This window comes from Archocentrus centrarchus, chromosome 13 (assembly GCF_007364275.1).
Source record: "Archocentrus centrarchus isolate MPI-CPG fArcCen1 chromosome 13, fArcCen1, whole genome shotgun sequence".
In the NCBI taxonomy this organism is placed as follows: domain Eukaryota; kingdom Metazoa; phylum Chordata; class Actinopteri; order Cichliformes; family Cichlidae; genus Archocentrus; species Archocentrus centrarchus.
The window spans coordinates 23,782,557-23,808,775 of NC_044358.1; the positions used below are offsets into that span (position 1 = coordinate 23,782,557).

A 26,219-nucleotide genomic window follows, 5' to 3' on the forward strand; every position below is an offset into this window, starting at 1 on the left:
TTATGTGCAATAAAGTGGTGATTCTATGAAATGAATCCCTTTGTTGTTTGCAACTTTAATCTCACTCCAGCAATCAACACAGAAACATTTCTGCTGAGTACGGCGTTTTGCAAATTAAACAGCAAAGCACACCTGAACATGATTTAGTGTAAAAGATAACGAGACATGCACAAACACAACAGAACAGATGTATTTAAAAGGCAGACTCAACACTCTGAGACACATGATAACTTATCACACTGAAGAGAAACAGATCAGTCTATTGTTGTGATTAACAGCCAGATGAAAACTTGGATGTTGTTATTTGCTTCCTTGCCAAAAGTCATACAAGGAGATGAAACATGTTCTCATGTCTGAACAATAATAGCATAGACTATATATAAAAGACATACACAGTAGCTTTATGATGCTTTGGTTGCTAGCAAATTACCGCCGTCACAAAGGAAAATGCCAACTTGGCTGCAAACCATCACTAGCTACTAGTCAAGTGGTAGTACAATTTGAAAAACTTCAAAATAAAAGTAATGCCTCAGCACTGCAGCCAACACTTTTCAAAAAGGTCTAACTTTACTTTCCCAGTTTGTGTTGCATTTTTAACAAGTTCACTACCACAAACTACAGCCAAGCCGCTGGCAACCAAGGAAGTTTCTGCCAACTACTTGGAGAACACACAATTTTCCTTAGCGACTGGTGGTTGACAGGGTGGGTCACTGACTGGTCTCTAGGCTGTCAGGACTTTAGCAACCATTCAGCAACTGTTACTTGACCCTACATTGTCACTATGATTGTCATTTGTCCAAAATGACAGACAAGTTAATGTGACAACCAATGAGGTGACTGTAATCAGGCTTAACTCACTTTGGGATCCAGCCTCAAGTGGCCATTGGACTGTGCTGCTATCAGCACTTCCATATTGTTTTTATTTATCAGCACTGGAAGTTGTAGCTTAACTTTAACTGGACCTTTGATGTTTTTCCTTTTGTATCATACATATATAGTCTTGTTACAATAATGTTAGAATAGTGGGTGCTCATTTAAAATCATATTAAAGTTTCAAATAATGAGGTCAATGTATGTACAAGTAATCCCTGAGCCAGAGCATAGGTTTCAGACTACACTGAAAACTCATTTTCAGACCAGTTTTTTTATACTCTTGGATCTGCATGATGTCAAAGGTCCTACTCTTGGATCTGTATAATTTACCTGTATAATTACCTCAGGTACACAGCTGTGTCTGTGAGCACTGAAGCCCCATCCTTCTTCTTTAATAAAGCTACACTAAGAAACAGTTTGTTTAGCACAAAAACTATGAGCAAATCCACCAAGCAGCACCTGAAATTTACATGTTATATAAACATTAATATTAACATGTTATATTGTGTTTAATCTGTAGGAAACCAAAGTGTAAAAATGCAATGTTGTGATTAAAAAAGCCCTTATGAAGAAGATATATTCAGAAGAACAGGAAAAACTGAGGGTTGTTAGACCCTTTTGTTGTGTTACATGTTTTTCACAGCCTGCTCACAAGTGAAACTATAGACTTTACAAAAAGTTAATTCACTGGTGTTAATAGAAAGATTTTATTAAGATGTCAGCAGATGACAGAGCAGCAGCTTGTTCCTTACTAGATGGAAAATAATTGCGGCTGTCAGAAATTCCTAAAATCTCAACCTGAGGTAAACTAAATAAATGACACATTGTGAGTACAGCACCGTTATCCCCAGCTGTGCTATTTTTTTCAACCTTGGTAAAGCTGTTTAATATTTACCTACAGAAATGAGAGGGGTATTGATTATGACTCTAGTTCTTGGCATGAAAGTGCATAGGCATATTTCCAAAAATGCCTCTCACATAAGGAGCTCGTAATCTAGAAAGCAAATACCAGACAAGGCAGGAGTTTTATTCAGAAACCAACATCTGGGTCTCTCGGAGACTTGTTATACAATAATCATATCAGTTTAGAAAGAAATCTCAAAGGCAGTTTACGGAGAAGTCAGTGCAATCCCGACAAGTATAGTCCCCTGTCAGCATTTGCATGAAGGAGCACTGAGGCCAGGCAGAGGTTGTTGTTTCCAGGCTAAAATTCACCGGTTCCAGCATCTCTTCCTTTTGCTTTCCAGATGTGACCCCTCCAGATGTTACTCATTTCACCTAGCATTATTTTAAGCAGATATTCTTGGCAGCTTGTCATGTCTTACCTCAGTATTAACAAGGCAGAGCAGCGGAGAGACCGAAAGAAAGGAGGGTAAGAAATATGTTGGACAGGCACAGAAGATGAACCTCGAGGTCATTCCAAGAACATGTTTGACACTTAATAGTATATTTTCAGTCCAGCTCTGAGCTTTGCAACCTCAGCCAAGGGAATTGATGCCTTTACTAGGCAGTCTTTTATCTGAGGAAAGAAAGATGCCAAAAGCCTCATAATATTTTATGAGATGATATTTCATCGTATAACAACATGTAAGTGCTTCTGCTGAGGTTATGCAGACTATGATCATGCAGCAACAGCGTGAAAAAGGCTTGAGAAAAAAAAGCCTTTTATATGGAAGAAATGCTCAACATTTCACGTCTGTATAGAACCTCATTTTTACAACAGTACTTTTTGTGTCAAAGAAGGCCATTAAACAAAAATACATTAACAAAATAAAGGTAGGAGAAAAAAAATGTGTCCAGTTATGCAAAAGTTGCAACATCCTCCACAAATACTAACAAAGTAGCTAAATCAGGCGATACGATTAAAGGGCAACTCGTCTTTGTCTCTCGTGCAGTGCTGCAGTTTGAACAGGCTGAAGGCGCTTGGTCTTGAGGGCCGTGAAAGACAGCAGGTCTGAAATGCTGCCAAATCCAGATCCCTCAGAGGTTTCTGTGTAAAACAATACAGATAAAAAAAACTGTCAGCTAGAAAATGTTCCTCTTTAAACACAGTTTTACAGGAATAGTTTGACATATTAAGATCTCTTATCTAACTACTCTCTGGAGCAATTAGATGAGAAGACTGATACCATTCTTATGTAGGTTGTGATACAAATGGGACACCAGATTAAAGAAATGAGGGTTTTATTTCACTAACTAAATATCTTTAGTAAAATATAAGTGAGTTACGAAAGAATAAACATCCATCACTGTATGATAAGCTCCAAGAGGGGTGGGGGAGAGCTCCAGCAGCAAGAGAGCGGTGACCACCCACTGTGAGGCCAGTGGGGCCTGATTTGGAGAAAGGAAAAAAAACACAGCTAATAGCACTTTTTAAAGCTAATTGTTTTGCAAGCAAGGAAATGCAAATGGCATCCATGTTTTGGACTATTTCTTGGTAGAAGCAGTAACCTACAGGTTGCTTGACAACTGTGTAATACCAACTGTCAAGCACACATCTCCCCTTGTTTGTAAAATTTGATGAGTTTTCTGGATTTTGCTCTTTTTTTTTACCTTTCTCACTATCTCCCCTTTTTTCTCTCTTTCCCCTCACCTCCAGCTGGTCACAGCAGATAGCTGCCCCTCCCTGAGCCTGGTTATGGTTATTATAAGTTTATTCCAGTTAAAAGGGTTTTTTTTTTTTTTCCTTGTTTCCATGATGCCTAGTGCTTGCTCATATGTGACCATGTGGTTATTGGGGGCTTTTTCTCTAACACTGTAGGCTGTTGGTTCCAATCTTTATTCTAACGTGAGCTAACTGTAGCTGGTGAGTGCAGCTTTAAATGTAAGGGGCAAACCTGGGAGCGGTATCAGTCTTTTCATCTAACTCCCTGTCTGAACATGAATAAGTGTTTTTCCACAAAACGTCAACTTGTTCCTATAATGTAATAATTCTCCTGTCTGGCTGTTTTTTTTCCTCACCATGAATGCCAATCATGTGCTCCAGGATCAGGACCCTCTCGGCCAGGATCTTCAGGGCCTCCCTGAGCTGCTGCACAGCTTCGCCCTGAACAGCACCGGCATGTTTATTTAGTTTTTTTTTCAAATGAGCTCAGGAGGAGAGGTAAAAAAAAAAAAAAAACCTGATGCTTCTTACCTCGTTCAAGCCTTCTCCAGGCTCTCCTTTTGGCCCGGGCGCTCCCTGTGAATGCAGATTAATACAAAGTTATCTCCATGTTTTGTGTGTAACAAAACATGTAACACAATAACTTTGCACTTACAGGTAGGCCCTGCTCACCCGTGGCCCCCGGGAATCCCTGGCAGAAGAAAAACAGAGGAAAAATAACTCAAGATTCCCACATTTTTATCCCCTCACCAACCTGCCTTTTCATCTGATATCCAATCTTAACTCGGGCTAGTAAAGGATGGGGATCAGGTTTAAAGACAGAGGCCCACTAGAGAGCTGACTACAGAGGGGACTTGACACGGCTGTCCTGATTAGAGAGGCCTGGCCTTGGCTGAGAGAGAGGAGGATTAGTCACGGTTTGGAGTGAGTCTTTGAAGAAAAGCTCATTCACCTTAAATGTGTTTAAGTTTGCATGACAGCGAAGGCCACTTACAAATTGTAGAACAAAAAGCATTTTGATAGCTCATCAGCAACAAATATGTTCAGCCAGCCCGATAATCCAATAACGAGGATGATTTTTTTAAAGCAGCCTCACCCGCACCCCTGGATCTCCTTTAGGGCCGGGCTTGCCGGGCTTGCCTGGGAGGCCCTCCATGCCCTCGTGTCAGACAAACAGAAGAACATGTGTTAGTGATGCCAGTCATACATGTTTACTTTGTGCAGCAGTCTCAGCGATAGACACTCACATTTTGTCCCGGCAGGCCTGGTATCCCTGCAGGTCCCCTCTCTCCTGGTGCACCTACAGAGTTATTCACAAACACATTCACACAGTGAGGCTGATGAATGCCAAAAATTTAATCTGGGGCCTGACTGTTAAAATGTGATTCAGTCATTATAATTCAGAAATTATATTGTCCTGTAAAGGGGATTTGCCAGAATTTTAAACACACAATTAACCACTTATGCGCTTTTGTTTCTCTTAATTTCCCCTGAATACAAGACATGCGGAAGTCATCCGTGCTTGGATCCAGTGATTGGATCCAGATTGTCAGACTAACAGTTGTCACTTTGGGGGCATCTGCTGACATTAATGTGAAAAATATTAATAATTTTCTGGCATTTATTGATTTAGCTGGAGCGTTGAACTTCTTATGCAGTTCCCATTTAGGATCTCAGCATACACTGTAAAAGAAGTACTGAAAATGTAAGCTATTAAGTTTTGGATAACATTTTATTTTTTTGTCCTCCATTAGACCAGATAGGAAAGGATTCAGTGTATAGGTCACCTGCTCAACCAGGCAGGCTACAGTGGTGCCAGGGTGACGTGTTTGTGCTGAGGGATCCAGGACAGAAAACAGCTTGTATTCATACCTGCAGGGCCGACTGGACCAGGAGGACCAACTATGACCTGTGGATCTTGGAGAACGGCATGGATGGGGTTCTCCTCTGGGAGGAAAAAAAGATAAAAAAAAAATAAACATCTCATCTGATTGAGCATCAGAAACAACTGCGGTACAACAAGAGGTGAATCCACCACAGCTTATCATTTAGACTGTGTTTTATTGTAATAAATCATCTGCTAATATGCACCTATGCAAATATTTACACTGGCAGCAAAGTGGAAATGTCAATGAAGTCCTTTAAAATTTCTTCTGGATTGTGACCCATTTCCTGATTACTTAACTGTTAACTGTTTTTATATAAATGCTGTCATTAATCAACACTGTGCATAATTTACTAAAGTGACTCACAGGCTGCAGCACACCAACCAGTCAGTTGCTTGGAAAAATTGCCAAAGTTTCCATGACTCCAGTGTTGCTGGTTGCCAAAACTCTTACACTGGATGTTAGTGCTACAAAGACAGCAATATTGTTATGAAGTAGGTTTCATTCATTCAAGTGCGACTTTATTCCCAGGTATTAAACATTGGCAGCTATAAAGCAGTGGCAGGGCTCTGCTGTTTGGGTTGAACGGCTTTGTTCACTTGTTACACTGGAGCAAATTTCTTTTGTTTGTTAGGTGCATTTGACTCAAACTGGGTCTAACACAATGTTCTTGCTCTACTGTCACGAATAGTAGATTTTAGAAAGATTCTGATTCTACTTTGTTTTTATTGCATTACAGAGACCGACGTACCCATTATAGGGTGGACAAAAGAAATTAACCAAGACAACAATAGCATTTGCTTGATTTACCTAATATGTTGGCATCAAATTATAAATGATCGCAGAAGAAAATAAGGATACACAACATAGTGTTGTGTGAATAGCACATGTCTGTGGCTGCACTGACCTGAAGTGCATTTATCTGCAGCGAGATGCCGAACACTCGATATAAGTATGCGTTTTTGTCAAGGGCAGTCTCAGTTTCCTCACAGAGGAGTCAAATCCAATCAAATCCAGCCATTTACAGATACACTTGAGACAAGAAAAATACAGTTAGGTCCTTAAGTTTTTTTGCAATGACACTTTTTTTTTAGTTTTGCCTCTGTACACAACCATAGAGGATTTAAAATCAAACAATCAAGATATGATTGGAGTACAGACAGCTTTAATTTAAGGGGTTTAACAGAAGTATTGCATTAATTGTTTAGGAATTACAGCCCTTCTTTTTTTTTTGCAATTAAAATCCCCCATTTTCAGAGACTCAGAAGTAATCGTGCAACTGGCTGACATGCAGATTCATGGCCAAGTGAGGCCTTTTCCCTTGTTATTCCATGATAAATTAAGCAAATTAAAAATCTGGAGTGGTTTCCAAGTGGTGAACTTTGGTAGCATTTCACTGAAGCTATCAATATGAGATCTGAAGGGATGTGGATGCAAGTGAAGGAGGCCATCACCGGTCTGAAAAATCAAAATAAACCAATCAGAGAGACAGCACAAACTTTTGGAGCAGCCAAATCAACAATCTGGTATATTCATTAAAAGAAGAAATGAACGGGGCAGCTCAGCAAAACCAAACGACCTGGAAGAGCACAGAAGACAAATAAACCACATGATGCCAGAATTGTTTCCATGGTTCAGGAAAACAATTTCCCAGCATCTAACCAAGTCAGCAACACTCTCTAGGAGGTAGATGTATCATTGTTGAAGTCTATGATCAAGAGACGCCTTTGTGAATGGAAACACAGGGGGTTTACAACAAGATGCAAACCACTGGTTACACTCAAGAACAGGAAGACCAAATCAGACTTTGCCAGAAAACATCTGGAAGAGCCTGCATGGCTCTAGGAAAAATTCTTTGGACAGATGAAGCCAAGATGAACTTGTACCAGAATGATGGGAAAAGAAAAGTATGGAGAATGAAAGAAACAGCTCATGATCTGAAACATAGCACATCATCTGTCAAACATGGTGGAGGTGAAGGTGGCAGCAGTAAAGGCCTGGCAGAGCAACTTATGGGAGGAAACAGCGTTCGGTGATGTCCATGGGTTCTAGAGTTCAGGCAGATACTGGCTGCAAAGGATTTTTATCCAAGTATTACAAACAATCCTTATATAAAATTATGTTAACTAGTCCAGTTAATTCTGACCCTCTGAAATAAGCAGCTAATGCAATATTTTTGTAAAAGCCCTCAAATTAAAGTGGAAAGTCTTCACTTCAGTCACCTCTTGATTGTTTGATTTGAAATCTGCTGTTGTGGTGCACAGAGGCAAAACTACAACAATTGTGTCATTGTCCAAAAACCTACAGAAATACCTGCAGATTTAGAAAGAGCCTAATGATGCCGGATCTGCCTACATGTTTTGTTTGCTGCATTTTGGATATTTTAAACATGTCTTAAAATATTTGCATTTACAGTACACCGCCCAGTTGTTATACTGCTGGAGACTCAAAAAGCCTAAACGTCATGTGACAGGCTCTTTAAATCAAACCTACACAAGCGTTAAAACATCAGGGGGTCTCTAGTCAAACTGCAGAGTTTCCACCAGCAGTCAGCAGCTGGACTACATCCAGTGAGAAAGCGATCGACATGAACATCTGGTCGATCTCAAAGAGGTCCCATTTAACGGAGTAACAAATGCCTGGACGTGATCTGTCTTCACAGAAAACATGAATGAGGTGGAAATCATGTCTTGTTCTCAGCATGTTGGAGTTTTTACAGTACACTTGTAAGTATAAATTTTGTTTGAAACCACGCCACACTTCCTCACAACTTCAACATATGCTCAGCGGCAGTCTTCCCCCGTGTTGAGACAGCACTGTTACATTATGGCTGCAGTCCACTGAAAGGGTCTAGATGGAGCAGATTTCCCTCTGGAACTAATTTTCTAATGCTACAGTCTCCTTGAGCCTGGCTGCCTCCCTAAGAAACTCCACATGAGTGGCAGACTATCTCCTCCCTTGTTCAAAGCCAGCCCAGCTTTTGGCTCGGGGCCGTGGCCAGTTCCCCCAAAACACAGACTGTTGTGCTGACAGCTAACAAATTAGGTCTGATTTACAGCCAGTTGGCCCCCCTCAGCTTACATGGTCCCACAGACCCAAATCTACATAGTTCCAGACCCGCAGACACAGTCCCGGGCTCAGAAAGGCAGACGCAGCCAAAAGCCTAATCAGAGCCAGCAGTCCTCATGAGGTAATGATTATACCACGGGCTCCTACTGCCTCCCTGTGGTCAAATCGAAGCACTCAGCAGGAGAGGTGTAACTTTTGCATATACATATTGTTATTTCATTGCTTAATTTGTAAAAGATATTAACATTTAAATATTGTAAATAATGAGAAAGCAGTGTTTTCATGTTAATGTTCAACACAAAAAAATTCACCCTTGTATTTGCTGCTCTGTGCAGCGAGTTGAAAAAGGAGTGAATTTGTACTAAACAGAATACAAGGAATGAAAAATGTGTCAGTGTATTTTATAATCATCCCAAACCTAATCTTGTGATTTTGGTGAACTCTATCTGGCTTGATTGTTGGTAGTGGTGTTAAATGAGGTTGCAGTAAACAGTGGCTCCGCAGCAGCAAACACACCCGGAAGCAATTAAACTAAATCTATGCCAGCTCTGCTTGGGAAAAGAAACAATACTCTCTCCGTTTCAAGTTTGGGTCTTTTTCTAATAGGCCTCTGTGCTTCCACCTGTTTCCCCTTTAAGGCATTTTCCATGCAGAGAAACCAGTTTGACCAGGGCTCATGTTCTGCCTGACAAGAACATGAGATATGTGAGTGTGAAGCACATGACCCGGTGCGGGATGAACTGCAAAAATGGACTTGAGGTAATGACATCAATTCAGACCATCCAGAAACTTAATGCTTGAATGGCTTTACAATAGTTCTCGGGTCATAATTCATCCATATGGGTAAGATCTACTCCTATTATGCTCTAATTTAAACCCATCTGGGAAAATTTAGCTCTAAGTTACTGTGAAATAGCACATTTGAGGTGGAATCGCCTACCTTGATGTTCCACATGAAAAATGTCACCCCGGATTCGGACAGGAAAAGGACTTGGGTCTCGAAGACCCGGAGGACCTGGTGGACCTGGGGGGCCGGGTTGACCTGTCTCTCCTGGTAGACCTATCTCTCCTGGTAGACCTCTCTCTCCTGGTAGACCTCTCTCCCCCTTTGGTCCTGAGCATTGAGGAAAAAAAAAAATCTGAGATGAGAACCCCAGCAACAGTTATTCAAACCATCTTTAAAACTGACTGCTGGATGATTTTATTTATTTATTTATTTTTTTACCAGTAGGTCCAGGAGCACCTGGTCTTCCTACTGGACCTGGAGGCCCTGCAGGTCCCATTGGCCCTGGAGGCCCTCTGTTTCCTGGTGCTCCAGGGAACAAAAAAAAGAGAAAGCGATAGAGACAGTCAGGATCAGAGTGAAAACTAGAATTAACTGAACATCTCTGACAGTATGAAGAAAAATGCACAAAACCCTTATCAACAAACGTGAGCACCATAATTCGTTCCATCTTCCATCTAATTCCTCTTCTGACTGCAGCCAGATGGGTGTTGGCCAAGAAGTATAAATTTTATCACAGCATGTTGCGTGTTTACTACTCTCCACACCATACACAATCAGATCATACCAGACCACATGCACAACACATGATGGAAAAAAACACTGATTGCGTTAAGGTAAATGTTCCACTTTCTGATTATTTTCATAATTGATTAATCAGTTTCTCGTTTGCTTGAGAATTTTTTTTTCTTGAAAACAAAACTGACTATAAGGCCAATTCACGGATTAATCGACTGATCATTTAACCACTGAAAGCATACAAGTCGCTACGTTTTTGTTCAATTTTACTGGAGCTTTAACCAGACTAGTGGTGAACTATTTGTCTTTATTGATCCCTGAACAGTGAAAATGCACTTGTGTATGTTGGCACCTGGTGGGGGGTATGGTGGTGGAGTGGGTCGGGATGTATCCACCTCATTGTCCGGTGAGCCCGGCGAACTTGTGACTGTGGGCAGAACTGAGCGTCCCTCTTCTAACAGTTTGATCTGGAACAAGAGAGGCAGATGTTAGAGACATCTGTTAAACAGATGCAAATGCTTGCAGCATTTTGTTGTCAGGATGGATTTTTTTTTTTTTTACCTTTGTTTCGATGGCGTTTATTCTGCTGTTCATGTCATTGAAACTGGTGCAGTTCATGCACTCTGTAAGAAAGAAAAGACACGTTTCCACATTACAGCAGACACACACACACACACACGCTCCTTCTTCTCCATCTGTCTTTCCTTATTCTCCCTCTCTGCCTTGTCTGTTTCATTCCTGTTTCTTTTTTTCATCCTGGCACCGTCGGTAGCATCTCACACAGGGCAGGTCAAGCCAAGATACACAAGAACAATGCTCATCAAACCAGACCCGAGAATTTATTATGAATTCCTCCTTAAATCATGTCACTTGCTCACAGGATAAATATTGTCAGACTTCTCATGAAATTCTCGCTTGCATCTCAGCTCTGTGTGCTTCTGTCTGTCTGCCCACAGTCACATCTTCCTCGAGATATCCAAACCTTTTAAAGTAGCACATGAAAACATATTCTGTTTAATTTATGTTTTCTTATCCCACGAAAAGCTAAACACACTCAACCGCAGCCAAAATCAACAACTAGCGAGGAACAAATCAGATTCACCCCGCCACTGAGCTGCAGTGTTATCCAGAAACCAAGGCAGTGTCACCCACTCAGTTTATTTTAAGTACACAGTTCTCCTGCTCTAAATATTCACACTAACACTGCATGTTATATTACTCCTCTTCCAGCAGTCTTTGCCATAAGGTGTTACAGTGTTCAGCTGTTTTAGGACTTCACCTGAAGCTGAACAGATGGTAACTAGGAGCCACTGGAGAGAAACAACAAGATCGTGTGAGCAAACTGTCAGCTTTTAAATTAATAGGGTGAAGATGCTCTACCACAGAAACATCAGTCATTTGCTGTGTTTGTACCCACCTGGTGAATCCAAGTTTAATGTTCACTCTCTGCTTAGCTCTGATTTTGGTCTCCACCACCTCTTCACAAAAAGATCTGGCTCTTTAGCTGCTAAATGCTGCATTGTGTTCAGCAGCTGTCGCCCCTAACTGAGTGTGGCTGCTGTTTGGTGCTAAAGAGCAAAGACTCCAGAGTCATTTCAGAAAGGGGGTTGAGTATTTCACCAATGAACTTCATCACTTTTACTGTGAGACGGCTGACAAACTGGTGACTTAAAGACTCAAAAACACTTCTTAGCATCTGAGCCACCAGCACAAATACCCATTTCATTTCATGATTTACACTGTGAGATGTCACTCACGTTGGTTACTGAGTGGGTGGATAGTAATTTAAAGATGTTTGTCTGTGTTATTTTGTCTAATGTCTCAGAGTGGACAGAAATGATTAAAATGCCCACGCTGTGGTTCAAAACTTAGAAAGTATTGGACCTGTTGGCCCCCTTCCATCAGGAGCCTTGATAATAATCAGCAGATTTAACAATACAAGTGACTCATTCCAGCCACTATTAATGTAATAAATGTATTACAACAGTTTTAAAGCTTTGCCTAAAGTAGGAAACAATAGTGGTTGTGCTGTCACCTCACAGCAGGAAGGTCCTGGTTCAAATTCCCCTCTCTGTGTGGATTTTGCACATTCTCCTCATATCTGCGTGAGTTCTCTAATTTTATTTATTTTTTGCCACAGCAGCTTTATTGACAGTACAGAGAGACAGGAAATTGGGGAAAGACACACGGGCAAATCAGTGACAAGCCGGGACTCGAACTCGCGCCACCCGCACCGCAAGGTGGCATATGCATGCGGTCACCTGCTCCACCCCTGAGCCACCCGAGTGCCCCGTCTGTGTGAGCCCTCTGTAGGTACTTCCTACCACAGTCCAAAAACATGCATGGGGTTAGGCTAATTGGTGATTTGAAAATGACCATAGGTGTGACTGAGAGAATGAATGGCTGTCTGTCTCTATGTGACAGATTGGTAACCTCTCAAGGGTTTATCCCGCCTCTCGCCCTATGACAGCTGGGATAGGCTCTGGCCCCCCGGTGACCCTGAATTGGATAAGTGGAAGAAAATGTATGGAGGAAACAATAGTCTGTGATTGAGTGTCCGAGCGGGAACAACAAAAAGCCATTTTTTACATGTCATTTGTTGACAACAGAAAAAATAAAAATGCTGCTCAATATTTGAAAATAAAAAGGCAGTTTAGATAATTTTGCTCAGGAGTCTTAAATTACTTTTTGCCATCTGAACCTGCAAAATATTTATATGCATTTGCTTTATTGGAATATTTGTCTGGCACAAGGTTTTTTGTTACCTGCAGACTGGTTTGGAACCTTTTGGTCCTCTCATCGCTCACAGCTTGCACCATTTTAACCACCACTAAACCACAAATAGACATACCTATACCTATGCCTATATTTTCTGGGTGTGTGGCAATTTTGGGTCCTCTACACGAGCTGTAATCCAAAAAGCAGCACAACACAGCTTCAAAGAAAAGCCCGGTATTTGTTCTAAATCCAAGCCTTCCTCTAGCCCACGGCTCATAAGAAGTTTGGAATGTCAGCTGTCAGTCCCGCAGATGGGAGCTACCCACATTGTGGTCATAGCAGGGATACCTAGAACGAGGAACAACTGGTGCTCATAAATAGCCAACGCAACAACAAAAATGACCCAAACAAGCTCTGGTCTGCCTGAACCATAATCTACAACCGTAGCACACGGAGTACTAATGGTAGCCGCCGAGGTTTCTGCTTTACTGAAATAGGACAGGGTGGGTGTCTGTAGCATGTCTGTGAGTGCACAGTTGTGTAAACCCAGTCCAGTGCTGTGTCAAACTGTGTGGGTGTGGTTTCTTAATGCTTCATTTCAACATCTTGAGTTTTGCCCCTGGAGTGCAGCCACAGACAGAACAACAATCAACAGTTAAACCCAAAACACATTCCTCAAAATGCATCAACCAAAATACTGAAAGCTACTCAACCGCTGACCCCACATGAGCTGTTTGTTGTGACTGAAAGCACTGAGGTTTCTTCAGAGAGTCTAAGGACATGAAAGAGGAGCACAATAGCAAGACTGTGGGCAATCATGGGCTCCACAATATGAGGACTGATGAGATGATATGCCTTAATTTCCCCCCATAGTTACTCATCATCAGCCCAGAGGAAGTCTCCACCCTCTGACACTCTTTCTCAATTATACAGCACATTGGTCTGTGATGCATTCCAGGAGCTAGTCGGTGATGATGTGCTGACATTTAGTTTTTAGCCAAACTGGAGCTCTTCTCTGTCTGGCAACAGGAAGGTTCAGATTTAAGTGTCTCAAAAAGCTACATGACAGACTGGCACAGAAATGTGTATAAAATTCACATTTTCCAGATAGCGATCTTTCAAGTTTTGCTTTAGTGTCACAGCAAAACTGACAGTTGTAGTTCTGAGTGAAATTTGTCAACAACAGCAGTTACAGATTATTTCATGTCATCCAGAAGCCTGGAAGGATTAATGAATGAGCCAATCAGGCACAAAGGATCCAATTGCAAACAGACTCACTTTGTAAACCAACAAATAGGTTGATTGACTAACAGGTCAATCAACCTGTAAGTAAATACATTAGGGAGTTACCTAGGCAACCACAGCCTGGAACGTGCCAGCTTCAAGGTGATGCTCACAAGTGAATTACGTCCAGTGTGGACGCAGCTACCAGGTCATATGTCAATCACCAGTATCTGCATTCTCATTGGTCATCGCATCAATCGCTCGCCTTGAAGTTAAGAAAAGTTTATCTTGGGACTCGCCCTTTTCTCGCCAGTGGGGTTTTTGCCCATAGTTGCTTGAGGTTGCTGACTTTTTATGGTCTCTGATCGCCACAGAAAGCAGATCTCAAGCTAATAAAGCAACGCTGGGATGCAGTGGAACAGGAGATTCTCTTCATGGATGCGCAGCCGATAAATCTGTGGCATTTATGTGATGTCATCATGTCAATATAGACCAAAACCTCTGATGAATGTTTCCAGCAGTTTGTTGAATCTATGCCACGAAGAATTAAGGAAGCTCTGTAGACAAAGGGGAGCCCAACCAGGGACTAGCATGGTATCTAATAAAGTTGCCAGTGAGTGTAGATTTGATTACCCACTTTTGCTCAACGTTGTATCAAGCCTCTGAGAACTAATTGGGCTGACATTCATAGCTGCTCAGTTGTGCTGTCAGTTGGTGTAGAAATGAGCATCTCTGCCTCGCCCATAATGGCCTTTTCACTCTCTGGCCCAAAAAAAAAAAGGCTTCTTTAGCTCCATTCTTCAGTCCTAATGAGCTAACTTGTCCAGGCTTTATCTCACTTCCATCTAGGGCCAAAAATAAACCAGCCACATATTATGCTATAAAAACTCACCACAGGAAACACCGGAATTAAGTCAATTTACCATAATTGTAAACCAGAAGAAGAAAAAAAATTTTTTTTTTTGAAAGGTGGCGGGCGGGATTTCTGTTTCTAGAGTTGGATTTTAATTATGTTGGTTTCAGGAAACCAAACTTCCTCTGTGCTCGAGCTGATGTTTAGAACGGGACCGCAGCTATAGAGTCTGTTTGGATCCATAATTACACCATGGCAACACAAGACAGGGTTATTTTTCTTGGACTGCGCTCGGCTCGTGGGAAAGATTCATGATCATGTTGTCTTTTGTGAGGAGAAAAAACAAACTGAGAAAATAGGAAATTTTCCTGTACCCAATACAAGAGAGCGCTTGAGAGGTTTAGCAGTTTTTCCAAGGATTCAGATGTTACATCTTATCTGATATTACTGGAAATTCATTACGGAATTGAAAGACCATGTTTTTCCTTTTTTTAATTTTTTTTTTTAGAGGTATGGTGCAACATAAGTTAAATCATTTCAGATAGATATAAAAACATATAAAAAATAACAAGAATGACATGAGCTGCAAGTAATAAATATACAGCATGAAAATGGATTGCATGGAAGCCAATCTGGCATTGGTCTTATGTGATAAGATCAGCTGTTAACTCTGGCACTGAAAAGTGAGAGACGAGCAGGCTGCTCAGATCAAACTCCCCCCCATGACGAGCTCCAAGTGTAAATAAGATCATAAACTCTTGGGAGATAAACCTTTATTTACATATCAGAAGAATGAAAACAAGGGCCATTTTTCATCTCCAAAACCTACAACTCATTTAATGAATCATCCCCATTGTTTGATCTGTGGTACAAGACAGCGAAGGATATTTTGGAAAGAGTGCATGTCAGACTGCGGGCATAGCATGTGTGAGACAGCTACATTTCCTACATTAGACATGGATATAGATCAAAGAAAATCTCCTTTTTGCATTTGTTTTTTTTTTTTTTTTTTGGACTAACACCCACAGAGTCAACCTCAACCACAAAACAAACCATGACGCACACAGCTGGCGACGGTCATTTTCACTGCCACTAAATACTAGTTCTGTCTGTATGTGTGAGGAGTGCAGAGTGGGGATGCACTGAAACATCTTCTTGGACCATCATCAGACTCTCATCACCAAGATAAACAGACTGTGTGTGTGTGTGTGTGTGTGTGTGTGTGTGTGTGTGTGTGTGTGTGTGTGTGTGTGTGTGTGTGTGTGTGTAGACCACAGACAGCCTCTGAGACTTGGCTGTGTCCCAGAAGCCTGTTGTGTGTCGGGCCCAGCCAGCAAGTGGTCAGCTATTGCTGGCATGAAGAGCAGCTGGCACAGAACACACACTCTCCCACACACACACACACACAGACACACACACACACACACACAGAGGCAAAGGCACACACTTGTCCAGCCGCAAACTCTCACTCACTAAATCACACACCCACTTTGACTGCGGTGACTGGTGGAGGATGGTGAATGGGGCTTTCTGGAAAACCTAGATGCCTCGCAGTCCACAGTGGGACCATTTAGCATTTTTCACTGTGATGCCAGCTGACAGGCCAGACACCATTACTATAAACTGTAAAAACTATGGGAGTAGAGATACTTGGCGTTTGATGCGCGGTCTCATTATTTCGTGTAGAAGGAGATGGGAGTAATGGCTAAATAATGGACTTTAAAACCACAATGATGCGCTGGTATTAATCTGACATCCTTCCTTACAAAATGCTACTACTCAGCAGGCACAGTCAGCCAAAGGAACCTCTTCAAAATGGAGAAAACAACCCATGTTTTCTGTTATTCCCTCACGCTGTCAGGACGGATCCCCTCATCACATCATCGTGCTGCATCACCCAACTTGTCAGCCAGAACCCAGCACACTGCTGCACAGCCACTGAAATGTTAGCGATGGATGAGCCTGCTGGTGCACAGACATAAAGTCATCGTCATGCTATGAGATGATGCTGTGCAGAGAAATGATCGCAGGGTAATCAGTTAAAACGAGTGGAACATTTCTGAGGTTCAAATGTTTTTTTCTTTAGGATTTGATGAACAGGAGAGGGAGAGAAAAGGGTGGAAACAGAGAAAGAGAAAGAAAGTTCCTTGCAGGTTATGTCAGAAACACTGCAAGATGGATGGAACTGTGAGATAAAAATGGAACTCCATCAATCCATTTTCTTCCACTCATCCAATTCAGGGTCACAGGGGGGTGGGGTGGGGTGGGGGATTACACTCTGGACAGGTTGCTAGTCTATCACAGTAAAAATGGAAATGTGTGACAGAAATGATGTTCACTGTTGTACAGGCATTTGATGAAATCTGCTGCAAATGTATTCTAATGACTTCCTCAGGGAGGTCATTCCTGTTTGGCCTGAAATGTCTCATCGTGATATTTCACAGAGACATTTATGTCCCTCTTAGGATGAACTGTAACACCTTTCTAAAGACTTTTCTTTTACAGCCATCATTATGTTCAATAATTTGGTTAATAAAACAAAAGCCTACAAAAATAATGACAGCTCATCAGCCTCAGCTGCACTGATGTGACTGACAGATGCTTACATCCTAAAACAATCCAGTCAAATGTGGTAAACAAAGACCTACTTCACTGCAAGCTTTGCACTACAGCAGTAACCCAAGCCATTTAAGAACCATGCATTTATGTTTTTATATGTATATATTGCATGTTGTTGTGTTTTTGTCATATTTTTTTATTATTATTTTTACAGGGCAATCAGATATGGAGCTGCACACTGAATCTTTTTGTACTCACGTACAATTCAGTTCAACTGATCGCTCTCTTCATTCATGAAAATTCATCAGTGGGTCTACACTGAACTGTTTCTATCGCTGTTCATGTGAAACCATAGAGACGCTGTAACAGGGCAGACTGGTATCATCTGCACGCTAACTCTCCTCCATATTTGCTGTGGGCTGTTGGCACAGATTTGGGAGAGGTGGTGTGTGTGTGTGTGTGTCTTTATGTTTCACAGTCGCTGTGAGTCAATAGCTGTGTTTGGGTTGGGTTAATTGAAGGCAGGTGTATTTCATTGTGCTTCTGCTCCAGTCCACTTAGACTGCAAACACTGCTGTCACATTTTGTGGTTTCTCTTTGCAGGCCACAGCCTACTACATGCTGCAGCCTGAAGGCAGAGTTGGCTTGCTGAGGCTGTGGTGATTGTCGGTCAGCTTTTTACAGAGCTAACAGCTGACCCCTGTGAAAGTTGTCTGACCTGTGGGAGTGCAGGCCCTGGACACTGGACTGTTTTCCCTTTAACTTTTATGCATTAAATATTGTAATCGGGATGTTTCTCTTTCGATTTTATTATTTTGACTAATATTTTAAGATTCTCCTTTAATGTCACCTTTGGCCTACAGCTGGTCACACCTAGATTCAATGTGTTACAATACCTTTTTAAGTAGACCATGCGAAAACATGAGCCCTCAAATTTTAACAGGAGTGTATCCCCGCCCTCTCTCTCAGCTTTTCACTGAAAACTCTTTTGATTTCTGATAAACAGAATATAACAAACCATTTTTAAAATATTTTTGTGACTGACTAGGGACCAAATGATTACATAAATACAGCGTTTGCTCATAATTAAACCACAAAACAAAAAAGTACAAAAACAAACCTGTAGTTTACACCAAATCATAGGGACTGATTTGGAAACCATGACTGTGGAAACTTTTAAAGGAGCCCTTTTAGGAGCTTGGGAACTTTACCTGCACAGCTCTCAATAAACAGATGTGTGGAGCTGCAGACAGATAGAGGAACATATGTTACGATATCACTGAAAGGCAGGAAGAGCCACTGATAAGGAGAGGAAAGAGATGAGAAACCGCAGAAGGACCATGAACAGAACATCATCCATCAGGCAGATCAGACCAGGAGCAGGAACAGCGAAGCCATCCCATAGCTCCCAGCAAGTCAAAGGGCACCCTCTGACCTATATTTCAGTGCAACCTGAAATGTAACAGAGACATCAGTCAAGTCCTCACTCTGCATAGGCTGCAGTCTAGAGGAGCACATGTGGGATATGGTTCTGTTTTATCACTTTACTCCAAGGAGAGGAAAGCAGGAGATCTAAAGGACATAGGAAGTCAGATAAGTGGAAAGCAGTAAGGACTAAAAAGATAAAGAGCCCAGCAGTGGCAAGAAAAAGAGAGGGCAAAGGAGCAAAGGCCTGTATGGGGATGACAACAGATGATAAAATGGAAAAATTCAAAGCTATTTCTGAATGAAATATGATATCCCTGGTGTTCAAGATAATGCCTTCAACAAAGCATTTTAACACACTTCCCTTACTTCCTCCTGATCCAGCTGCAAAGGGGAAACAGTGACTTTAGCAGCATTATAGCTGCAGCGCTAACAAATAAACACATTTGACATCCTGAGCTTTCAGAGACCTTTTCACCACTTTAAAGAAATTCATTGTTAACTTTGCTTCAAAAGAGTGCAAGAACACCCAGCTTCTTTTTTTCCTGAGCTTTTGCACAAGATCAGAGGTCACAGCTCTCATCAGCAGAGAGCCTGTCACTAATTTCTTTAGGATTATGTTTCCCCCGTACACAGAGGAAACCCCGAATCCCTGCAGTTAATATGATCATGTGTGCAGATAGGTGCCGGGGTGCTGCTGCGACAGAGTGGAGGGGAGGGGGGCAAGGAAATTACGAACACATTTCTCCCAAATGTGTTCCATACCGTCATGCGTAAGCACAACTCTGCTGAAAGCAGTGTGTAAATCTTGAGATGCACTGTACACAGCCAGCAAAAACCAGACTGTCAAAAATATTGACGGGTCAGGGTGTCAACGCGGCGAGAAAACACCCATTTTCCATTAGCAAACACACAAAAATCCAGACTTTGAGACCAGCTTGGCCTTAGAGTTTGGCTGCAAGCTTCAGGATTTTTCAGTGTTGTGAGATTGTCACAGAGGAACATATACAAAAGCATGTTGAAGCAGAAATAATAATATGTTTAATGCCTCACTCATTAACCAGCTCAGACCGGTTAATGAGGTAATAACTGCTATCAGATTTGTGCAGATCTAAGGGCTAAATAATTTCCCTGATTAAGTGTTAACAGGCGTAGTAACATTAGCCAGTAGTTAAAGCTGCAAGTGGCAAAATTCCCAAACAAGAGGTGAAAGTTTGCAGTGCTCAGCACTTACTTAGCTTGAAATTTTCCTTTAATAAGTAATAAATTGTCAAACTGATTATTTTTTCTGTCCATCAAGTAAGCATGCAACCGACTCTGAAGCATCCATTTGGCCTGATGTCTGGGAATGAATGATTATATCCTTAAATAGTACATGATCATGCATAAAACAGCTCAGCTTGCAGCAGGCATGTGCTCCCAGTCACCTTCATGAATGACTGAGATTATTTGAGAAAGAATAATGGTAACAAGAGCATAAGACATCAAATTCATGCAGAAAATGATTCAGGATTTAGGAAATGGAAACTAGAAAGCATTTCCTCATTTTAGGCTGACTTAATTTGACTCTCCCCTTCTTTATGTCCTCTGTCTCCACATCTCCGAGGGCCTTGGGTGCCTTTGTAGTGGAGCCAGAACCCCATCAAACTAAAACCAGAGGTGATGTCATGTTCATTGGTTAAGGCTGTCCTCTCTCCTCTCGATAAAACAGCTGGCTCGGTGCCCTGGCAGCAGTTTTCTGCCTCACAGGGTTCATGTTCAGTGTCGCACGAGTGACTTAAAGACTCAGAGATGAGTGCACAAACACACACTCAGACTCCTATCATCAGCCACAATGGTCTGCACTTAAGAAATACAGGGATATTTTGGAAAATGTGTCTTTTAGCCAACAGTAACATGAGTAGATTGATACCATATCTTATGTGGTGATTAACCTACCTTAACATAAAGACTGGAAGCAGTGATAAATAGCTAACCCATCTGCTGAATCTGCATACCTGATCCTCTAAGTCTTGTTAGATCTTGTTTGTTTGATGCCAAAACAACAACAAAAAAAAAAAAGGCCATAACTTATGTAACACACTATAACTACTTTTCATGTTAGTAGTTCTTAAACATGATGCATGATTTATTTTTAGACCTTCAGCCATTAGAAACTCTTGAATGAGTTTGTTCTATCATTTTAAGATGTTCTGCAGTGCAAATATTATGAAAAATAACCATAAATGCAAAGCAAAGACACCCATATCCTTTCTAGCTGTTCTCCAGCATCTTACTGACATCTTAAGTGTAGATTGGAAAAAAAACTGATTGGGGACAATCCCCAAATCCATCACAGCAGGTTTTGTGTCTGTGTCTCAAACACTCTAGCACCACCAAAGGGTTGAATTTAGAGGTCTACAGTACTGTGCAAAAGTCTTGAGCCACCCCTCATTTCTTTGTATTTTGCTTCCAGGGAGTTGGACTTTCTTGTAATTTTTTAAAAGTAGTCTTGAGCAGTAGTTCTGCAGGCTTTCTGGGGGTCTTTCAAAGTTTTTTCTTTGGACTTTGGGTTTGTTTTGTTTATTAAGCCACTTAACACTGACATATGTGTCATGCAACCATTAAACAGCTACCTAACTCAAGGGATGTCTCTTCTCTGAAAATCATAGGGTCAAAAAAAATTACTCACTCCTGTAGAGTAAGAAATAAAGCCAGTGACATGCAGCTAACACCAAAATATAGCTAAACCTCATGGAGTATGACAACATTGGGTGGTATCCATTGCAGCTAATATCGGCACATAGAAAATTTGGGATGGGTGAGGTGCGTGGTCTACTGAGTGCCCTTCTAGTTTTGAGGAAGCATTTAATTTTTGCATTATTTGATCATTTGGGGTCAAAATGCCATTTTCCCAGTTAACTCCAGATATTTTTGCCTTAACCAAAAACAAAATCCTGTTTCTGGTGACACATTGAGACATGTTGAGTGGTTATGTCCACCAAAATCTCCATATCTTATCATAAGGTTTTCACAGGCCACATATTTTTTTGTCAGTCGTCACCAAAATTGGCTCATCATGAGACTAAACCCCACAAAAGCAAGACGGGTTACTTAAATTTCCAAAACCATTTGTTTGTTACAGATATTAGCAGCTGTTTTGTGTCCTGACACAAAACTTGGCTTTTGGACTCATAGCTTCTTCCTGGAGATGTCCAAAAAAAAATGCATTTTTGACATCTAAGGAGTACTGCAAAAAAGCATAAATGTGAATTTCCTGTCACTGCTCACAGCCATGCTTTCAACATGACGAGGCCAAGCTGCCATCGGACTGTGCAAAGCTGAACTTCTTGGCCTTTCCCCTGCTGCCTTGCAGCTATGTTTCCTAACGTAAGGTGGGTGTAAAGCTATATGAGGAGAAGTCTATGTTTCAGAGCTGTAGCCTGATCCTAACATAGTCACGTATGTTACAAAGACCTTGTGGAGGAGTGTCATGCTCCTTAATCTCAGTGCGGCCACTTTCTCACAGAATTGCCTCTCTGGTCTGGTGCTGTCTGGGCAGCTTGCAGCAGCTGGATTGTGGGACAGAAACACTCCTTCTCTTCTCTTCTCTCTCTTCTCTTCTCTTCTCTTCTCTTCTCTTCTCTTCTCTTCTCTTCTCTCTCTTCTCTTCTCTTCTCTTCTCTTCTCTTCTCTCTCTCTTCTCTCTCTCTTTCCCTCTCTTTCAGGCAGTCTGACTCCCACACACCGACCCCCGCCAGCGCTCCCTCCACTCCTCAGTGTCAAATAGACTGCCAGTGACATCAGCCCGTCTTTCAGGTCTCCTCACCGAGTCAAACCTGGCCCTATGTCTCGCCATATGGAGGTGATTTTCTCGCTGCTCTGTAGCCATTAGAAAGGGCAAATACATTTCAGCAAACGTTAAATAAACAGCGCGATTACTTCTTCACACTCCTGCAACCACTTTGGTCTCAAGTGAACCATAATCTCTGGCATCGCAGGCTCGGTGGATACAGCTAATCTTAAAGCCTTTCCAAAAGATTTCTAATCATGTCTGTGTTTATTCCACTTGTATGAAAATGTGTTTTTGTGGTAATCTTGCCCATCCAAGGGTAACAATGAATAATCCTGCAAAATGGAAGAAGGTGGGGTAATTATGACCAATAAGCAGTGCTCATTTTGAGGTAACTGTTAATCTTGGACTAATTTTGACAGGCTGTGCCAGCTCCCCCGAAATCTATCAAGCTGGTGGGTGTACTTAATAATTTTAATAGAAAACGGTTAAAATAATGTGCATTTTAAATAGCTGTATCTTAGCCAGTGCAGCAAGAGACTTTCTTTAAAACACATCATGTGAAAGGCAGCCCTGCATCAGACCTCCATCCACACTCCTGCTCTGTTTCTTCAGGCTGACTGTGGTGACTTGCCTCTCATTGAAATTTTTGGTCTTTACTGGACCCAGAGTCTGCGGTCTGTGGTATCCAGGAGCAGTGCTGCCCGTAACTGAGACACCCACTTTACAAGCTGCTCTGCTGGACATTCCTCTGACCTTTTTTCATTCATTCTTCTGACTTTAATAGCTCTGAGGATATTCAGGGAGACAGCTGCCTCTGCTGCTGACTACAGTTAAAAGAGTAACATCAGTGTGTGTGTGCACATACTAGAGAGAGAGAAGAGACACACAAGGAGAGAGAATGTGATTCTAATCCTCCTTCCAGGCACTGAAGCGTCTTGAATGCATGGCTATAAAAAAAAGGTACAAAACCAGAGAGCACAGGATCCCTTTCAACTGTTGTTTTCCTGCCGTCCCAATTCCCCAAAGCAATCCAACACAGGCTTTCAGTCTTAATTCAAAGCAACTCTGCAATCGTATCAAGATGCCGACTGCTGCACAATATGGCACACATGATTAGCAACCTACCCAACTACACCACCAAACATAAAAAAAGAGAACCGATGTGGGTAAAGCTGCATGGTGCTGCTAAAAAGACACAGATGGGTCCTGGCAAAACACATGGCCTTTGTTTCAGTCCCTGGGAAAATTAGTCTCAGCTAAAACTCTACAGTTCCTCAAATCCAGTTCTCATGAAAACTGCATCATGCAAAAGAAAGAAAGAAACTCACCTTCACGACATTCTTCTCCCACAAATCCTGGGCAGCATCTCCACTCCAGTGCAGTCACTTGCTTGTAGGTAATCTTGAATGACGGTCTCATCACAGTCCTGTAGCTGGAACAGAGCACACAGTCACTGACATTAAGGACATGTTATGCAGCTACATGCAGAAACACATACAATATGAAGTATGCTTTGCTTTTTTGTACAGTGGACAGTAGAGTGGGAACCCATATGAGGAAAAAAGGAAGGGGGAGCAATAATTCAAAGGACCAAAAACCTCGGCCAGTTTTGAATCAGGAATGCTGCAATTACAGAAAATTTCCTTTTCATTTTATGCAGCCTTGTACTTCTAAGAGTGGTTCAATACCTCTTTTGAAATGAAATGTCTTTGCTTCATTTATGTGTGTATAGTGCTTCAGTTATTCAAATAAATATGTATGCAGAACTTTAACTTTCAGCAGATGGTTTCTACTGTTTTGCATCAACAGTATTACTTTGTTGAAGATCCTCTTTGGCAGTGCCAAGAAATTTTCAATTAGGAAAGGGATGTGAATAATTCACAACAGAGGCTCCATGCTTGCGTTTGCCTAAAGCCACTTATTTTCTAAATCTCCCCCTGCCATCATGCAGCACCTCCCATGTTCATGACTTACTGTGAAAAGCAAGCTGCATCTGCATCACAGACAAATGAAAAGTTGACTTGACTGGACTCAAAGTATACCTGATGACTTTGGTACAAGGTCCGGGCCATCGGCAGCCCTGAAACACTCTCTGCACTGTGGTTTCTGTCCCATTGTGCACCTGACAAGACACTGTTTTGGAAACAGTATACTGACACCAGTTCCTGAAAGACGGAATAAAAGAGATGTTATCGTGATTAATACCAAGCAAGAGGAGCGGCAGCCTTGCGATTAAAATAATAACACACTAGATCAGTTTTTTCCTCCTTTTGTTTGTTTTACTTACAAGAAATTGGATTGGCGCGTGTTAGAAACCCCTCCAGTATGTGCGCACCTGAGTTGGGTTCGGGATCCAGAACCCGGCGGTCCCGTACCGCCGCTCTGTTCCGATTTGATCCGCTGGCGCTGCAAAGTGATGCCTGGGAAGTGATAAACAAAGCCCGTTCCCCGCGAAGGACAGACTAAACTTATCCATATGCACAGCCCGCAGAGAAACGAAAAAGTCATCATTGTCTGATTTATCCCTGACAGAGTTATCCGCGGACGGTTTTCAAGTAAATCCCGAAGTTATAAATCCCTCTTTGGTCGAAGCTCTACTGAAGCAGAATAGAGGAAGAAAAGGCTAAGAAAATCCCACTGAAACCATAAAAGAGTTGGTCATTTCTTCTTCCCGACGAGAAAGAAGCGCCCCCCTTAAGAGCCCGAAATGAATGGCACACAACCTCTTCCTTTAGAATAATTTGCGTTTCTGACGTTTGACATGGTGCCGGGGACCGAGGAGTCAAATATCGAGTGTGCGTAAAAAACGCGCTTAGTGTGAGGGCTGGAGACGGAGTGCGTAAAAGCGCATCTGGTCCCGATTGAAAAACCATGAGCTCTGTGTCTTCATATAAGATAATGTGAACGATATGGCCACAAGTGATTACTGAGCGTTAACGCATTTCTTATGGATTTACTACCCTGATACCCTACATTGTAGTCGACTACACCACAAGATCTAAACTCTTACAGCCTACATAGAATGGAGGTAACAGATATGATTATGATATTTGCTTACTGTCATCACTTTACCAAATAAGGTTACTTTTTCTTTTGGAGATTAAATAAGACTCCATGGACAGTAACCCACAGCCGATGCACTTCATTATGTAATGGGGAGGATTGTGAATGAAACTCCAAATTGGAGTTTCCTTTATCTGGATACATGTAGTCTTCACATTTTGCACCTTCAAAGAGAAACACGTCTATCTAAAACATGAACACTGAAGAGTCATTAATCGTGACAGGAGTTTCAGTTGTAGGGGCCTGTTGGTAGCTAAATCTTTACACTCTTCTTGGCCATAGACACACTGGAAACCACATTTTACAGCCACCAAATTCAAAATATATACATAATACAACTGAAACAATGATCATCACATAACTAAATTAGGGATTTGATGGGATTTGAACATTAATAGTGCCACAAGTCTTTATTCTGCACTTAGAAAAGCTGCACAGCTATACTTCTTTACTTGCAGGTAAAATATAGACAACTCAATATAAGTAATTAAACTAGTAGGTATGTAGTGGGTGGAGATGAGTGCCAGGGGTGATTTGTGACAGAAGGTAAGCAGCAAGATGGTAGTGAGACCTGCTATGATGTATGGTTTGGAGACAGTGGCACTGACAAAAAGACAGGAGGCCGAGGTGGAGGTGTCAAAGATGAA

General features: G+C 41.7%; 1 protein-coding gene across 2 annotated transcripts; it reads right to left on the minus strand.

Annotated features, from left to right (window-relative positions):
• Nucleotides 1-291: 291 nt before the first annotated feature.
• Nucleotides 292-25,295, minus strand: col26a1 (collagen, type XXVI, alpha 1). 2 transcript variants are annotated; one of them, XM_030744682.1, is made up of 14 exons: nt 24,845-25,295; nt 24,552-24,674; nt 23,838-23,941; nt 10,517-10,578; nt 10,308-10,422; nt 9,659-9,739; nt 9,374-9,547; nt 5,351-5,425; nt 4,726-4,778; nt 4,575-4,637; nt 4,134-4,169; nt 4,010-4,054; nt 3,835-3,919; nt 292-2,863 (listed from the first exon to the last, which is right to left on the minus strand). In XM_030744682.1, exons 1-14 carry the CDS (start codon nt 25,018-25,020, stop codon nt 2,736-2,738), a joined length of 1,320 nt encoding a protein of 439 aa, XP_030600542.1. In that variant the 5' UTR covers nt 25,021-25,295; the 3' UTR covers nt 292-2,735. The 2 variants fall into 2 exon arrangements, with proteins under 2 accessions (XP_030600542.1, XP_030600541.1); XM_030744681.1 differs by having other exon boundaries at nt 9,659-9,745.
• Nucleotides 25,296-26,219: the final 924 nt, after the last annotated feature.

What these genes read in the sequence shown, in the direction of transcription:
- col26a1 (XM_030744681.1), bottom strand. Translation starts at nt 25,020, where the DNA reads ATGATGACTTTTTCGTTTCTCTGCGGGCTGTGCATATGGATAAGTTTA. An exon ending in AAGGAGATCCAGGGGTGCGG is followed by an intron (nt 4,170 to 4,574) that starts GTGAGGCTGCTT and finishes TTCTTCTGCCAG; the next exon opens with GGATTCCCGGGGGCCACGGG. An exon ending in GCACATGATTGGCATTCATG is followed by an intron (nt 2,864 to 3,834) that starts GTGAGGAAAAAA and finishes TGTTTTACACAG; the next exon opens with AAACCTCTGAGGGATCTGGA.